Genomic DNA, 18,494 nt, shown 5'->3' with positions numbered 1-18,494 from the left:
GCATCAGGAGGAGCAAAGACTGAGAGAAGCATACAGATATTGTTCTAAGCCCTGCATTTGCATGTTCTGTAATACCAAAGCTGTAATACCTGGAATGACTTACAGGTACGCGTGTACTCTAAGGACAGCAATACATCACACGGTAACACAACTCCATAGACCCTCTGAACCTCAACTGAAAGAATCACTATGGAAGAAGACAGACCACTACAATTACCTTGCTTAAAATTTTCACTACCCAGAAAGTATTTGATGGAATCATACTGCAAAAGGCACAGGAATAGGGTATATTGTTTTATCATTGATTATGGCAGAACACAAGAAACAAAGTTTCTTTTTACGGTGAATGCACAGAGCTGATTAATTCCACACTTACAGGGAAGCTAGACCGCAGGAGTCAAAGAAAGCCACAGGAAAGCAAATTGATTGTGAAGAGAGTATATTTCAGGGCCTGAGAACAGAGCAGGAGCACTTGTGTGGGCAGACAACAGATGCTGCTCCAGACTTCCAGCAAGCAGCAAAGCAGGGAGGGATGGGTAAATGCTGGGGTTGACTTCTTGTTTTAACTTAAACAACTGGAGGAAGATGACAATTTAAGGCACTGTCCCCTGGATGGCTCTTCTATTTCTCCTGAGTCTCCAATTATTATACTTTTCCTTCTCTTCAGTACTCTCATTTCCCCTGAGTATGCACTCATCAGCAACTTGCATTCCCCAGAAATCCTCCCACTAGCTATTTGGAAAAACATTCATGCTGGAGGGCATAACACTCTTCTAATATGTAGATGCCTTTAAAACCACAAGTCGTCTTCAGAAACCAAATGGCACAGAGGTGCATGAAGAATTTCTCCAAGGCCTATTTTGGAGGCAAGTGAATTCAGCCATCTCACAAACATCAGCAGTAATTTCAATCCAGTAAGCATGTTTGGCATTCTCAAAACCTTCCCCCAAACCACACACCTCTTTGCACGTGCACTTCTTCTAAAAATGTTTTTTTTCTTGGTCTGTTTTTATGCTTACTTTTTGCCCTCAGCCTGTATGATAAAAATGTTTTCGGGTGAGCCCTGGAGAACCAAGCAGACCAAACACTAATGCTCATATGGTATTTATTTAGAGGGGGAGAAAAATCCCTTAAGTTGAGTATTTATGTTATTTTGAGCTGGTTTTATATTTTATGCATACATAGTGGAGCTGGAATTTCAGGGCTGGCTTTTGTTTGCATTCATCATGAAACATTTGTTATATGAGCTGCTGCTACTGCTACCAAAACAGCTGCTGCTCACTGCTAGAAAACCAGAGACCAACTCAACAGTTTCTTTCTTCCTCTGCTAAGTGTAGCTGACAAAGGAGGCCTAGTATTTCTACATAAAATGACATTTTTTTAGCTTCATTGTCATCTTTGACACCTTTTGCCTATCCAGAACACGGACTCAAAAGAGAACAGCTAAATCAGAGCAAAAGCAGGTACGTACTGATGCTCCTGAATTACCTACAATTAAACGTAGATCAGAAATACAGCTATATGAACTCCCTGCTTTGCAGCTAGGGCAGCACCTCAAGTATGAACATCTTTTCTTCAGCTGCTCTTGAGACTTATCCAGGATTCAGCCTTTCTGTCCTGCGTCATCATTTTCTGCCATCTGGAAAACTGAGCCATGGCTTGATCTAGCTTCGCAAAAAAATTTCTTCTGCTTCCCTGTGCAGAACATTATACCCACCCATATGACAATCTGTGCACTTTCCTACCCACCTGGGCACACACCAGGACCCAGAGCATCAGTGGACTGCAGTCCTGAGTGCCTAGGACAGACCTTTTTCAACTGCACTTAAGCTGAATTTTAATGCATTGTTTTGCTACAACTACTAAACCACTTCAGTGTTGTTCTTGTTGCTTCCTGGTAATTTCATATTGGCAGTAACATCTCTCACCTCAGTCTCATCTTTTTAAGAGAACATTTATCCCATACTGGAGCACAGTCCCTGCAGGATTCCTCTGCTTGTTTAAAGTAAGGGCAGCCCATCAAACAAGTAATGCCTATCTCTTTAATCAATTTTATCCTGCAGGAAAACATTCTCTCTTGTATCCTAACAACTTATTTTCTTTAAGAGCTTTTGGATAGAGATCCTGCTGAAAACCACACCTCTACCATCTCATATCCGTGCTTGCTGACTCCTTCAAGGAATTAGTTGATATTTAAGGGTCTACAAATGCCATACAGACTTTTTCCAACCACCTATTAATCCATCTTTATTATAGTTTCTACCAGTACATAAATTGGGTTCTTTCATCTGTTGCTATCCAGGCAACCACTGCAGCCCTTTAAAAGCCTGCAGTCACGTTAACTACCTTCCGTTTCTCCAAAGTAGCTGCTGATTGAATGACAGGACACACCACAGCATTGGCAATCTCAGTTTCAAAGAGATCCTTAGTGAATACTAGCTCTGACAGCAGCACTCCTGACACTGCCAAAGAGTAAAGATAGCTGAGGAGAAAAAATAAATGCCACATGCTAACACCAAATCTGTTACCTGTATTACAGATGGCACCTGCAAGTAACTGAAAAGTTGAGTCCAAACAGTACAACTAAACAGATGAGATTTATAAAGTGCAGTAACAGTTGTGCAAATGTTGGAGATAGAAAAAGCAGCCCAACTGGAAAGAAGATACTAATTAAAGAACACAATGGGAATGCAATTTGGAAGAAAGGGAGGAGACAGGGAAGATGAGCATAGAGAGCAGTGGAGGGGAGGAAACTCTTTTTTACTACATATGTGAATTTGTGATTCCACCCCAATTACAGAAAGAAAAGAAGAGAAAAGGAATCTTCCTACCCATATACAGCAAAACCTTCTTCCCTTGCTATAGCTTCTTGGAGAGCAAATTTTCAAGAGGGACAGATCAAAAAGGCTGGGAAATTCCAACTGGGAGAGCAAATATGCAAGCATAAACTCCAAGAAAGATTTACTCTTAGAAGAGCAAGGATCCAGCACCACAAACTGCCTGTAGGGCAGGTAAAGCAAAGGGGCTTGGAGGAAGGAGCACAGGTATAGTGTGAAGCTGTGCTCAAGAGAGCTGATTATCCCCTCAGGAGCACTGGCTGGGAGACATACCAAAAGGACTCCTGTAGCAGCTGAGAGTTACACTGCTAATCTATTTCCTTCATTTTAATTCTTACCACTTTGTAATCAAGGGCCAACACCGCACTTTGCTGGAATTTACTAATTCTTTCCCTTTTCTAACAGCTATAACAGTGGTCTTAAAGTGACTTAGAGCACAATACACTGTGTCCTCTGGGAGTAACTGCTCTATTTGCAGATGTTCTCTGGGTATGTTTCTTCCCTGTGAGTGCCCCCCTCCATCTCTCCCAGCTGTTTTCTGTCTTCCTCTTCCCAGCTAGTTCTAGTTCTAGAACCTAGTTCTGATGTGGTTGAAATAAACCTTTTAGCTTTAACGCTTTTAGCTAGCTGCATGCCAGGAAGTGCCTTGCTATAATTTCACACCTAACTTGTCAGAATTTACACTCTTTGATGTTTTCCTCATTTTAATTATTACAGCATTTTAATTATTGTAGCAGCTCATTTGGATCACTAAAAACTAGATTATAAATCACAGTGTTTATGTGAAACCCCAGGTAATTCCTTAGGAACGGCTGCTTGTCTCTACTGTTCAAAAAATACAGGTAAAAGCATTTTTATAGTTAAATTTCTTTTTTTTGTAGTTACTTTAATATTTTCCAAAACATTTCTGAGCCATCCAAGCCATTGGCTCATGGTACTCCCATTGTTCTTGCAGGATGCTTAATCAGTTTAACCTGAAGCCTATTCTATCACTGATAACAATGGGCAGGACTTACAATTAGTGTGAAGGAAAAATACAACAGACATTTTTGAAGACTGAAAATATTACTAGGCTCCTAAAAGCAATGTGAATAATGAGCTCTGTGATCTTCTCTGTACTGCTCTTGTGTCTTCCATGCCAAAAATGCCCAGTTTTCAGTTAAAAGATATTTCTCCCTGAACACTGACCCTGAAAACCTACTGTGGGACACAATGATAATTAAGCTAAATTCTCAGTTGTTTTTGTACTATGATTAATGAAAGTTTTCCAGATTCCAGCCTCAGCCACCTTGTGCAACTTGCTTGATTCCGTGTAAGTGAAGACCTGTGCAAATATGCTGTAGCTGCAGCTGGGAACAGAAGTAGGCCTATTAACTGGGATTTAATGGCTCTGCCTTGTCCTCTATGCCTTCTGTTGCTGAACAGAGGTCAAAGTTGTCAAAGAAGCAATTTGCATAATCTGTTACTGCCATAATTTTCATTCAAATGCTATTTTTAAAGCAGAAGCAGTAACAGAGGTTTAGCTGGAATGTTACTGATTAAAAAAGCATTATGATTTTATTTAGTAAGTTAGTCAAGAAGAAATGAACTGTCATTGCAAGCTTTAATTGTCTGTCGTTAAAATGTTTGTGGTGTTTTGTCATCAGTGACCAAGGATTATTTATGAGATATAGCTAACACTGAATCTGAATGCAGCTTTCCCTCTGTGCCAGAGCTTTAACAAAGCTGCTTGTCCATGGGTTTTTCATTTTGTTATATTAGGAACAGGAAACATTCAAAAGATGCATTAGGGAATCAACCTCAGATGAATAGCAGGAGCACTCTTACAAAACACATCTTTAGTGACTGATATGCTTATTAGATAAACCTGACAGTTGCTTGAAAGATACCAGCATGAACCCTTCAAAATGATCTCCTGACACACAAATAAATACACATGAATTCTTGATATGTGGGATGCAAGGGTTTGGCTGGCTGCCCCCCGGATTTAGACCACAAATAAGTTTTTTTTAACTGCACGAAGTATGACATTACATCTGTGTGGTTTTAGTGAAAAACCAGACAGCCCATCAATAGGTCTGATGAAAGGAAATTGAAACAATGCAAGCATCGTGAAGATGTGGGATGAAATGAAAAATCTGGAGGCTGAAGTCTTTTGGAATTGCACTCAATGATGAAGACAATGCCAAAGGTGGTCTCAGTCTCCATAATCCTGCAGGTATAAATGCATTATACAGCAAGTTTAGAGAAGGGAAACTGCTCATAATGGAAAGGCTCAGACAAGACCATGCAAAAAAGTAAAAGCGTATTTGGATTCAAGTAAAGACCTTGCCAGTCAATGGGAAATAGCAATATGAAAAAGGTGGTGGAGATGTGTAGGAAAAAGGTAGCAGACTGCAGAGCATAAGCACTGTATATACAACATGCATTATAGCACAAAGAAAGGAAAGATTCTGTAATTCTATGAAAAAATACTTAGCCTATCTCTACAATACATTGTTAGTGCTGGTAACAATACATTGTCAGAGCCAGTCTCTGAGCTCAATTGCCCAGAAACTTTTGAAAAGAAACATCTGATCTAGGTTTTTCAAAGGATGACTTTAAGGGAACATAGGCTTCACCTTCCACTACAACTCACTTCTGAGAAGAGCCTTTACAAATTCAACTCATGGGAAAATCCAAGCCTAAGATAAGGCTTTAAAAATCTGCATTGTAACTGGCAAGCAGATAAACCATACCCTTCTCTGCCATATCCAGCAGTGAGATCTGGAAGGCGGCCAACCCCCTCAAATGCCAGAGGTGCTGGGCAGAGGCACTGTGTATCAACACTGCCCTCCTCATTCCTTCAGTTCACAAACCATGCTCTCTGCCCTCTATCCCCTGCCAACATGAAATATGTCAATTTCTCACCTGATCTGAGTGATTATTACTGCTGCTGCTGCTGCATTTATAAAGTCAACCACCTATCTTGACTCTAGAAGAAAGCAGAACCATAGTAATATGTCTGGCAGGTAGACCTGTAAAGCACACTTCCCTGCACCATGAGCTCAGGGAGCAGATCTACCCAAAGTGTCAATGTCACAGCAGGCTGTCAGCTACCTCACTTTTCATCTCAAAATGCGCATTCATTTTGGACCACAAGATGTATTTTTATGTAAAAACTCTGCTGTATGACCACGCATATATGAGCTAACTCCAACCAGCAGGGAACCGTAACCACAGAAAACTTGAGCCTGGGTGCATACAAGCTTCACATGGGCTTGGAAAGCCATGCCAAACTCTCTTGCCACACCTTTACTGTTGCTCATATTTCAGCAGTGAGACTGATGCTATCTTGGATAAATCTTTTGGTGCCATAATTCTGCCTCTCATGCAACACACACACAGTCTGGAGTGGCTTCACCTTCCTCAGCAGAACAAGAACCACAGCTGTCACAAGCTGCCAATCTTTGCTGCAGGCCTTGCCACAGAGAAGCTTATGCTTCTGAGGCAAATCTCCTAAAGACCTAGTGGATCTTTTGAAAAACATGGAGTCATGAGAAAGCCCAAAGTGCACAAATCCTTCCAAGAGCTCCTATTCTTAAAACTGCTTAATTCATTCACAATGGGATTTGAAACCTCTGAAAGTCTGAAAACATCTTTTCCTTTTATGGCATTGGAGAGGAAAGAAGATTTCCACTGATTGTGCTTATCACTGATTGGCGCATCCACTAACTTCAAGGCATCCCAGATCAGGCAGTCTAGCTTTGTCCCTGCTCTCCAAACCTTGTATTTTCACGGCTGAAGAGCGAAATGAGGTATCTGCAGCTTTTGATAATACCTTCAGCTTTATAAAACAAACCAGAGAGCTGAATAAATGTGCAGAATGTCCTAGATGCTATCAACCTAACTGGGAACAAACGCCCTTGGGGATATGCACTGGGACTCTTCCCCTCTCCCCACCTTTTTTTGCACACAGAGAAGTGGGAATTTGTTTTACAAGAAACAAAACATGTAATTAAAACTTTTCCTGGAGCTTAAACTGCTCATTTTAGCATACACATTGTTCTAGAGTGTTCTTCTATGTAATTTTGAAAGTTCAGACTTCAGAGGGAGAAGAAAGGAACAGTTTGTTCACATTTCCTATTTTCATTTTCTATTTTCAGAACAGGATGTTGGGTGATAAAGAAGAAACCGCCACCCAGGCAGAATGTAAATTCACATGTGCAGTTACCACTGGCACTATGTTCAAGTCCCTGAAAGTCCTGAACAAGCAGGGAGATTACACCACCTTCTGGACAAAACCTTCTAAGTCACGCATACAGTTTGCTTCATATAATGGACGGGAACACGCCACGGAAGCGTTGTACAATTAACTACTCTCCAGGTCCAACCTCATGTTTTACCTCCACGTGAAATTTGGAGTTTTCCTCTTCTGCAGAAAACTTTCATAGACAGAAATTCCTCTTGAGAATATTATTTAGGGAAAGCACCAAGCTGCTTTGGAGTGTGAGGTGAAAAACCAGCATGTTTGGAGTCTCCAAAGTCTTTGAACATTTGGATGTGTTCGAAGTTTTCCCAGATTCTGTTTTAAGAAAGCAGCAGATGCAAGGAAGTGATACAAAAAAATCTTTTCATATAAATTTAATCCAAGCTGCTTTTATTCTCACATCAAGAGTGCAGATGCTTGTGGGAGAGAGAAGGGCTGTACATTTGCGCACCAGAGATGAGCAAATATATTCTCTTTCCACATATCAGTCACAACCTTCTCCAGGAAGTACAGGGCATGATAAGAAGGCAGACTATTAGAAGCTGCACCTCACCTGTCCTAATTTTTCCTTTCCTTTCATTTTGTGCTGAACAAAGACACAATATAAGATGAGCACTATTTAAGGACACTGCACAAAACCCACTGCCTCTCCTCCATCAGACTTCTTTCAACATTTCTTACCCAGAATTTTTGCTCTTGGAGGTTGTGCTGGCAAACACTAGAAATTCCACTTTCTCAGAGGGAAAAAAGAACAGTGGGATCTTCCAGCCCTCCTTTTGCTTTCTTTGTATCACAGCAACTTTTCCAGCAATAACTTTCAGTTCCAGAGCATTTCCAAATGCACAGCATCCATATCTTGCCAGAGCAGCCCAAAAAAAATGGTGAGAGAAAGGCTGCCACAGGAATTTAGTACTAAAGGTATCTATCTACCTAAGACAACAGGGAGCACTACTAACAAAGTGATAGCCTGGAAGGGGGGGCAAGGAAAGAAAGAAAAGCCTTTCTCACCCTTCTCCACTTGCAAAGAGTTTTGTTATGACAAGGAGTGGGAACATGTTCTTTTTCACTTCCAGCACAGGAACCATGGGAAGGCATGCCCCATCTTCAGTGCTGCCCTGGCACAGGAGCAACCTTCAGCACTATGCAAGACTTCCACCCTTTTCCTAACTCCTTCAAATAAGGCTTCATCATCTACCTCATGGGATTTCAGCCTTGCAAAAAAGACAAATGTCAGCATCTCTCTCCTTACTAAGGTTAAAGAGAAGGGGAAGCTTATAAACAGAAAATGTCAAGACTCTCACTAGCATTCATGAACAGAATGGATTTAAAAAATCAGCAGGATTGTATTACCCAGGATATTACTACTACAGTTTAAAATATTCCCTGTAAATGTGATTCTTCTAGAGAATAACATTTTCATTGCATTTTCAAAAAAAAAACCCAAACATTTTCATTGCATTTAAAAAAAAAGCACATTTTACTGTTTACCTGTACAATATATTTTCTTCCAGCTGACAGCGTGAGGAATTTCACTCAATAAAATTCACTGTTTGAAAAGCTTAAACCAATCTTCTTGCTTTAGACTAAGATGTCCACATTCTCCATGCAAAACACAACTTTCAGGAAACAATTTTTTTTCTTTCCCTGGTATTGGGAAGGGGTGTTTTTATAGGGCTCTTGGTGCCTCAGAAAATTTATGAACTCCTGCAGAAAGGTGAGAGGATATGGGCTGCATCTGAGGTAATAGAAGATCATTTTATAGCCTATTCTTTGACATCCTGTAAACTTTTACCTCATACTGCAGAATTTGACAAGGCAGAAAAAAAATCCATGTTTTGCTGTCTATAGATAGTGTGTACTTTTCTACCACTTAAATCCACCAGGATACAAAACCAACACGTACCCATTTCAAAAGAAACTGTGTAAGTATTCTGGTCACCAGCCAGGCTACCAAAGTGAGCTATAGCCAGCAAAAATGAACAGGACTAGCGAAAATGAACAGGACTGACCAATTATTTTTCCTTCAGTTGTGCTCCTGAAAGTGAGGGGGGATGTAAAGTTATGCTATAGCTATTTCAGGCCTTTCAAAGAGTTAAGGAATACTTCCAAATTTGAAGTAAATATAATCCAAGGCTCTCCAATTGGTCCTTATCTGCTCCAATGCTAGGCAAAAAAGAAAAAAATTGGAGCAAATTTTATTGTATTAGCAAAGAAATCTACTAAACACAGCAAGATCTTTTATTATTATTATTATTACTAATTCTACCCATCTATCGATCCATTTATCTATCCCCTAATCTGTCCGCCACCCCTCATCCCCACTCTTCCCTTTTGATCTCATGTCAAGGGTAGTTCTAGCTGTCAAGGCAGGGAGAGTTTGTCACTTTAGACAAGACAGACATCAAAAAGAGAGTCCTTTTGTAATTCTTGACTTGGTACCAACATTAAGAAAATACTTAATTTCAAAGAGAGAGAGGAAAAGGAGAAAACCAGGAAGACTGTAGTTCTGAAATATTCTGCACGATAAAACCAGATTGGTTCCAATGAAAGCTTTAGCACCACAAAGAACTTTCACATTGTTTTGCACATTGATATAAACCACAGAAGTCAAAATATTTGACATAGGGATTAGCTAAACACAATGTTTTTATTAATGCAATGAATAAAATTATCTTCCTGGTGTCCTCTGACACTAAAATTTCCTGTCATGAAGAACTGCCAACTTTTTTAAACTCACAACATTTGAGAAAAATTGGTGTGTGTTTCAAATGTGACACCATCGAAAAGAAATAGCCATCAGGGAACAAATACACAGCAGCTGGCAAGCAAAATATATTAAATATCACAATAACCAACTGTGATACTGTCCAAACAAGGCAACTCTTTTAATTTCAGTTTCATATTTTACCTTTCTTCAGAGTTTCTTTCTGCCAGCTTATGTATAATAAATGATTAGCATCACCAGCAATAGCACTCAAGTTTGGATTATTGTCATTATGTATACAGACACACGCACTCTGTGCTCTCTGATGTAAATGTTCCATTATCTATCTGATCAATAGAGTCACTGTTACACTGACCTTGTGCTTCAGAACAATAGCTGCAAAGTGTTCTTGAAGGTAAAAAGGCTACTGGTTTTGTTTTCCAGCAAGGTGGAGGACTCTGAGCAAGCATTCCTTAATAAATATTGTTACATGCTGTCTCGGATGAGAAATTTTACTAGACACGGAAGAAACAAAAAGGCTTGAATGTGGCTTGCATAGTTAAAAGAAAGAGATCAGAAGAAGTTTCCAGATTTCCTGATTTCTATTAGCACCAACCTACAGTGAAGGCTCTCAATATTAAGAGCTTTTCTTGGATGGGAGATGTAGTGATCTGGTGACCACCCAAAGCACCTGTAACAAAGAAGGTGAGTCCCAGCTTTGGGAAGAAGAAAGGGTTTAACCCAGAACTCCTGCAGATATATCTTCAATGCACATGTGATTTCATGGGTTTGATAACATTCAGCAGTTTGCTTCCTAAAATGATAGGTAGCTGTTTTTCATTTGGTTTATATTATGATGATGGTGGGACAGCAATCACCAATGCTCTGCTCTGGTTTCTAATCTATATAATCTACTAAGGCAACGCTGGATGGAAATTGCCTTCCTTCAGTTACTATCTGCTTCAAAGCAAGCTCTACAAATACAGTTTTTGAGCTGTGTCTAATCCAGAAACTCTTACTGCAGTGGACTTCAGTGCAGAGATTCACTGACCTGGAACTGAAATCACCTTTCACTGTCCTTTTCTCATGTCAATGTATCCAACTGATAAAAGATAAGTTCTGGAAAACCTTTATTTTCTTTATGGGAAAAAAGGAAAGACCACCGTAAGAGTATCTTGGGTGGAACAGCAGGTCAGAAGGCAAACTTGTCAATTGTATAGATTTAATCTGCAAGTATTAGCTGCAACAAAATGTCATCACACAGCTGGGCAGAGTAACATCTCCCCAGCACTTCATGATGCAACAGCAGAGGGTGTTGCAGATCAGGTCTAAGGTGGTCTTAGGAGAATGTTGTAGGATTTGTTGCACAGCACTTGGATTTTTTTTCTTTTTCCTGGCAGATTCTGTTAAGCTTTTCCTAAGCATTAGCACCAACTCACAAATAACCTGAAAATAATTATGACTGAACACCCCCCCCCCCCCAAATATAGGCATGTATGAAAAAAGGAGAGAGTCAACACAAGACAACCATTGCCTTTCTATTTTTCCTTGTTAATAAGTGAATGGGAAAAGTAAAACAGAAGTTTAATCCTCATGGGGAATACTGAAGAGGTTAATCTTCAGACATGACACAACACCAGTCTTACACGGGAGCTCCCAGAGGAAATCATTGTCCTGAAATAAGGTGTTAAATCTACCCCGGACACCGGAATAAACACAGAGAAAAGAAAGACCATCCAGCACTTAATGATTCCAGGAGATTGCTTATTTCACACCTGATGAAAATTGAGACCCTGCGTGCTGTTAGCTTCTCCCATTGTAAGCGAAGTGATAATCTATGGTGAACAGGACAACTGAGGAAGTCCTATAGAGTCTCAAAGAAAAGTCTGCTCATTGCAAAAAAGAGCATCCTTCTATTGTTCCCCTGCTTCTCTCTTGTCTAACATTCTCATGGGAAAACCCTGGAGACTAAATTGTGTAAATCTTTAGGAAAACTTCCACTTACTACAAACATAGGCCTTTTTTGTTTTTAATTTACAAAGAAAAGAGAAATAACTCTTTTCCAAACCTCGGCACTGTTCTCATGTCAATACCATATCATGCTCTTCTTATGTCTGTTATTTAACAAAACAGCTTTATGGCTGGATACAACACCAGAACAAAGTAAACACACACCCCCCTTCTAAATAGCTGCCTTAACTGCTTTATTGAAAGCAGATAATGGCCCAGTGAAATCATGTTTCAGAGGAGGAATGCCATGCTTTCCCTGGAATATCTGTATCATTGTTAAAAACAAACTCTTCAAAGATGCATCCTGGGGGCAGGGATTGGTGGACAGTCACCCAAAATTCCTGGTTACAGACAGAAACCCACGATTTCTCCAAGTGACATTTTACTGTGATAGCTGTTCTCAATCAAAAGCCAACCATCATCTGCATGCATTACAAGCAAAATTAAATGTTTGATCCATGTGTTTTTAATACACAACTTGATTCAAACCACACATTTCAGTGGCTGTAGGCATTTCACACTGACATGAATGCAACTTTCTTGCACCCAGCAAGAAGGGAATTTTTACCCCACCCTGGTTCATATGATGTTGACAGCCCAACCAAATGTAAGCAGGAAATCAGTTCTGCTGGAATGACATGCACAGCCCCACAGAAGCATCGCATTTCTTGGTTTAGGTATAGGACACAAGACTGCCTTCTAATGAAGTCAGCCATAAATAAGCATTGGGAGGAATGGACTGATGCAGAGAAGACAGAACTCTTTCAGATTGACTGCAGGGTGCGAATTAAGGGGTAGATTAAGTGCTCTCTGTTTTCATTTCTCTGCTCAAGTATCCTAAGTCTTTTTCCTCAGCATGCCATAAATACATGTTCTTCTTTGTACTTTGCCTAAACTCAGTTTAACTGAAGGTTCATTTCATTTCAACTCTTAGTCAAGGTTGAGGGAAAATAAATATCCTGGTGCTAGAGAATCTCCAAAGTGCCCAGCTCCCCAAACCACTTCTTGCAGGTTTACTTACGTAGATATTGCTGACACCATTTTGAGAATATTTTGACAGTATTATTTGACAGCTGAGTATGACAGAATTAAAAGATAAGAAAGCCACTCCAGTGGTAAATGAGAAGCTTTCTGGCATGTGGCAAGGTCCCTGGAGTACTAAGTGCTTGCCTGGGAATGAAAACTACACAGCAGCATTGAGAAAAAAAAGAGAATATGTACCCTTCCCCATCAATCATATCTGCTCCCTGAAAGGGAGATAAATCTCTTCACTGTCTAAACACGACAAACACGGACCTTTCAGCAGCCTTGCAGATTTTGCCAAAGTTTCTGTAAAAATAGTTTTTTAATGGAAAAAGTTACCTGGGTTTTTGTAGATGCTAAGCACATCCTTGAAATAATGAGGTAAGAATCTTTCTAATAAAAGCAGCACATCCTCCAACTCCTCCAGAATGCCCACAAGCAGGAAATTCTCATTAACGTTCAGCTTTGCTCTTTCAAGGGCCCATTCACCAGGCTCCCTGTATGAAATTAATGGAGGGAGAGAAAGGGAAAAGAGGAGGGAAAAAAAAAGTTTGAATATGTATTTATTTCACAAATTCAAGCCAAGAACACAACTGAATAAAAAAATATTTCTTTCTGCACTTCCAATAGAGCATAAAAAGCCCCCACCAAACCCCAGCGGCTTACTGAGCTTTCCTGTACATCTAGAATTGGTTTGGCATGTGAAAACATGATCACATTAGAAGGACATTAATCAGTGTGTGGAAATACTCCATTCTGAAGACATCTCTCACCAAGTTGTTCGTAAACTCAGACTTGTGAACTCCTGTATTTCAACTCAGAAGCATGACCCATGTCATAGGAGGAAGACTGCCCTAGGGTGATGAAGGGTGCTAAGGGGTGGCAGTGTCTCTGAACCACATCAGGAGAACTGTTGCAAGCAACCACTGCCTGCTGTTAGCTCAGTGAGTACTACACAGGAGGCTACTGGCCTGTTTCCCACCTTGTCCTTTCTTTTAACTTCTGCCAAATTCTCCATGAGCTTCCCTTTCCCTTCCATTACCCCTGACAGCCCTGTTGGCTCTGCTACAGATTTCACGTTTGTTTGCTCTGAAGATCAGCTTAGGGTTATTCTATCTTTTCCCCAATAGGAGAAGCGGCAGAACACCAGTAAAATTCTATGCTTCCTTCTTAGTTTCCTGGAAGCAGAATTTAGTTAGACAAGCATAAGAATCCTAAATCCCTTAGGCTAACTTATATTAATTCTGTCCTGAGAGCAGCAGTCAGCACTCATTTTGATAGGGGATATAATGCCAGTGTCCCAAATTAAAGGAAATCAGCTTTTTCACAGGGTCCACCTGGTATGATGAACACGTGAGTCACATATGCTATCGGAGAGTGGCTGGAGATTGCACCTCTTCTCTGGCTCCATTAGGCTATTATAAATTCTGTGCAATAGTCAAACATTTGTCAGAATGTCTTTTGATAACATTTATAAAAGCTTATTGCTTCGTACTCCTGCCAGAGCAGACCTGGAGAAGGGTTTTTATTTCCTACCACTTTCTGTGCACCGATTCGTTTTCTGGAAGACCAGAGCACCCTAACAAATCTTTTAAGATTCCTTCTTGCAGTTCCTTGTGAGACTACAAAGTACCTGAAGGAAGGGCATGACAGGAAACCCATCTATAACAAGCTACAAAATGGTACTTCAGTATACTGCTTAGGAACCTCACAGAGCTATGTGGTGAAAGTACTCAGGTATGTGACTGCTGTTAATGGGATTACTCATGCACACAAGTTAAATATGCAACCGTAAGCATTTGCAAATGAGGCCAAAATACATTAAGAAAAAATGTGTAATGAAAATGAAGTCATGCATCTGTTTTGCTTCTTAATCATAACTTCACTTATGCCAAAAAACTAAAGCAGGATTTTACAACAAAGATACTTAAAAACTGAGACATAAGAAGGAAAGCATTTTCACGTGTTATTACTGCTCCAAAAAAGTATGGCTTTTGAAAGAAATTTTTGAAAACATCTGCAGTTGTTCCACTCTGGAGAAGCAGTAACAATAAATAAATAGAATACCTCAAAGCTGAACAAACCTAATAAAGAACATGCAGTGACCGACAATATGAAAGTACTTGAAAACAGAAAGATATCCAAAATTATTTACATATTGTTACATTAAAGTTTGTTATGCAGAATCAATAATGCAGCAATATGAGAACAACACATTAAAAATGAGCTAGGTCAATTACAGCAGTATAAGGCTGCACTTTACAAGTTTTAAATATGATTACTATTTCTTACACGGACATAGAAACCTGGAATTACACATATACAGACCTCATACAAGTATCTAAGCACAGCTAAAACATGCATTACAGAACTGCAGTGCAGTAAAATGAGTAACGAGCACACAATGGTCACTGCCATTCTCACCTTGCCAACCCAGAAAAAAAAATTTCCACATAAATACGTCCAGATTCAATGAATTATTCAAATATTACATCAAGAAAAAGGAACAGAAGTACATTTGCATTCCCCTCCTTAAGCCAACATATATGCATGCAGTTGCCACATCCAGTGCTACATTGCACTTACACTTTTCTCTTCAAGTAACCATTGCCTCTTTATTACCAGTGTCTGACAAAATGCTGGCAGTAGCTCTTGTTCAACGAATTGAGATACCTTGTATATATTTACCTGCATCTTGGATGCTGTCCACAGAAATACGGAATGATGTAAAATAGCCTAGGATTGGAACATTCAGGGTAGTTTTCAAGGATACATACATTAATATCCTGTGGGGGAGGAAAGGAAAAAATAATTAAAGAAAGAGAGGTTGAACACTGCATTTTCCTTTCTCTATCATCCAGTGTTTTATCTCATATTTTTTAAAGTCATGTCAGAGTCAAAGAATTGTGCTGAGGTTATCCCAGATACCTTAAAAGTCATCCACTGATCAAAGTATCTACTTCTAAATATCATTAGAAATATTCAGGAGGAAAAAAAAATGCAAACCCCACATACTTTTTTTCTTACTGCAAATAACACAATCATTATATTGAGGTTTCCATGTGATTCAAAGCAGGGCACCTGGAGCAACTGAGTTGATTCATACTGAGTTATATTTAAAATATTCAGGAGATTATTTTCAGACACTTCTAAATACACCTGAGGGAAAATCTGAAGTAGCCAGAATAAATCAAATTGAGACAACAATTATTTAATTTTTCTTTTCCCATTCTCTTTCATTCAGTGACGGGGATGATCAAACATAAGCTGTAATTTCCACAGCTCACTCTTGATTGAAAAACATACATCACTTTTGATTACAATTCTGTTCATTCATCAGATGTTCAGAATTGAGCCTATTGTGTAAACCGCTGCTGAGAAAAGCATTTATTAGAAAGTATTTATCATTTTCCTGATTTATTGTTCATCTAATTAGGAGCTATTTATCATTTTTCAAAGACTAGGCATAGCTACTGAACCCTGAGGAACTGTATTCCATTTCTACCTTTACCGTAGCACAATAATAAAAGTACCTGCAAGCCGATGGAATTGCACTATCCTTACCTAGTCTAATTGACCCTTACTCTGCAAGCAGACCCACTGATTCCGAAGAGATGTACAGGACAAGGAAAAAAGTGGCAGACAAAATAAGCAAAAATGAAAGGATCTCATCTTTGCAAAACCTTCTTTCCTATTTAAAGACGTGTGCCTTTATAATGCAATAAGCTTGATGCACATCAGTATCAAACCAATGACTAATCAAATCCATACTTCATCAAGTAAGTAAAATGCAACAGAGAACACTTCAGTGGGCAACAGGCCCTCTGGAAGACAGCAGAGCTCAGCAGCATGGGAGACATAGAGAGCATTCACTGCTTTCCCAGGGCAGCATGGGGTACAGACCTCCAGCCGCAACATCTGCTTCTGAGACCTCAGCGCAGAAAAGCTCTTCTCAGAACTTCAGCCCTCATGCCTAACTTCACTAGTGTCACATTTGGGTCTGTAAGCCTTTTAAAGCACACTCCTGTTTCTTCCTCTGTCTTACATGTATGCATATCATATTTTATAAGAACATCAGAAGATCCTGGGCTGGGAAGTAAATCTCATGGTGAGGAACCATCAAAGAAAACAACATAAAAATTGCCGTGTGGAATATGTATGAGCAACCCAATCTCCCTTCTCCCCCCAGTGTATCCAAACATACTGATAAGGGCTTACCTTAAATACATACGAGAAAATTTATGGTCAAAGCCTGAATTTTGACATTCAAGTCTCCGAGCTGACACTAACCAGCCTCCTGTTCTCAATCCTATGAATATTACTTAGAAACATACTGGTGGCACAGTAAGGTAGCACAGGGAATGTATCCGTCCTATCATAAAAAAAAAATCTAAAAATAGCAGTTCTTTAAGTTTTATTGTGCTCTTACTAGAGATGTCATAAGACATGTTTTTCAGGGATGTTTTGGGCTCTTACTGCTACAGTTTAGTAGTGGACTTGACAGTCCTGGTGTAAAGGTTAGACTTGATGATCTTTAAAGGCCTTTTTACCACCTAGATGATTCTATGTTTCTATATTTTCAGTTTCCACAAGAACCTGCAGAGACCTGCAATGAATTCATAAACTGCTTGAATTTTAAAAAATCTGAAATATTGTCCTGAGAGTACCTAAAATAATGTTCAAGCCAGCTCGCACTCAATTGATGGATTAACTGAAAGGCAGAAACACCTACATCAGATTTAAAATTCATTAGTAATACCCAGCCAAGAAACATTCATCTTTTCTCTGAAGAGAGCAAACTTTGAAGTACTTTTTGTAGAACAATAAACAATTTCCTTTAGTTAATCTCTTCAACTCACAGCAAATACTGTACCACTTACAAAAATAGGTGACCTTAGCTTTGAGAGCTTTCTTTTATCCCTCCTACTATAAAATCCTAGGGATACTGGAGAAAATAATGTTTTCTTTGTCCACTAGAATTAACACCTAAGTTTTTTAAAATAACAAACAATTATTTGGCTTCAGAGCACTCCCTATTTCTCGATCCTTAGGATCACAACCATGAATTACAAAACCTCCAGATTCTACTATGGATGTATGGAAATTACCAGTACGCCTAAAAATTTAAAATGAGAAATCATAATTCAAATAAAGACATCCCTTATAGATATATTTCCATGAATCATCCATTATCTATGGGAAGCCATAAAAGCAGCCTTTCTCTCACAACCAAAATGAAAAATACGACATGTTGTCTTTCCATGCCCTGCCCTTGTGGGATATTGCAGCTTCTGTGAAGGCAGGAGACCGTGCTTACAGCCCAGCCACAGTGAACGCTCCTTACTTCAGTCAGAAGGTTGCAGATGTGAAGCTGAGGTGTGTCATGAAGGCTACAGAGGACACAGTGACCTAAATAAATACCTTTCAAGTTTCCATAAAGGGTAAAGAAAAGAAATGACATGGAAAACCAGTGAGTGAGCCCAGTCTAGGGTGACCTCTCCAGCTCACAAGGCTGTTCTTCATGTGTCGCTACAGTCAGCGGGTGCAGTCTAGTCCTCACTGTTGCCAGCCAAGGAAAATTCTCCTGCTCTGCTGAGAGCCTCCGAGAATCCTCTTATGGCTTGTAAAATGTTTTCTCATGTACTTGCTTGGTGTTTGTGACGAGGTCAAA

At 39.6% G+C, this 18,494-nt stretch overlaps 1 protein-coding gene across 1 annotated transcript in view; it reads right to left on the bottom strand.

The window, feature by feature from the left end:
* The window catches only part of UST (uronyl 2-sulfotransferase), a gene marked incomplete at its 3' end in the record, with an annotated part of 167,240 nt that overhangs the window by 15,994 nt on the left and 132,752 nt on the right, over positions 1-18,494 (bottom strand). The window contains exons 6-7 of the mRNA XM_080614498.1: positions 15,512-15,609; positions 13,163-13,320 (exon numbers count right to left, since the gene is read on the bottom strand). Of these exons, the coding sequence (XP_080470624.1) occupies positions 13,163-13,320; positions 15,512-15,609 (256 nt within the window). The remainder of the gene's footprint in view (positions 1-13,162; positions 13,321-15,511; positions 15,610-18,494) is intronic.

Source organism: Psittacula echo, assembly GCF_963264785.1.
Source record: "Psittacula echo genome assembly, chromosome: 4".
NCBI classification, from domain to species: Eukaryota; Metazoa; Chordata; class Aves; order Psittaciformes; family Psittacidae; genus Psittacula; species Psittacula echo.
The sequence above is the reverse complement of the archived record's forward strand: the minus strand, read 5'-3'. Positions and strand labels throughout refer to the sequence as shown.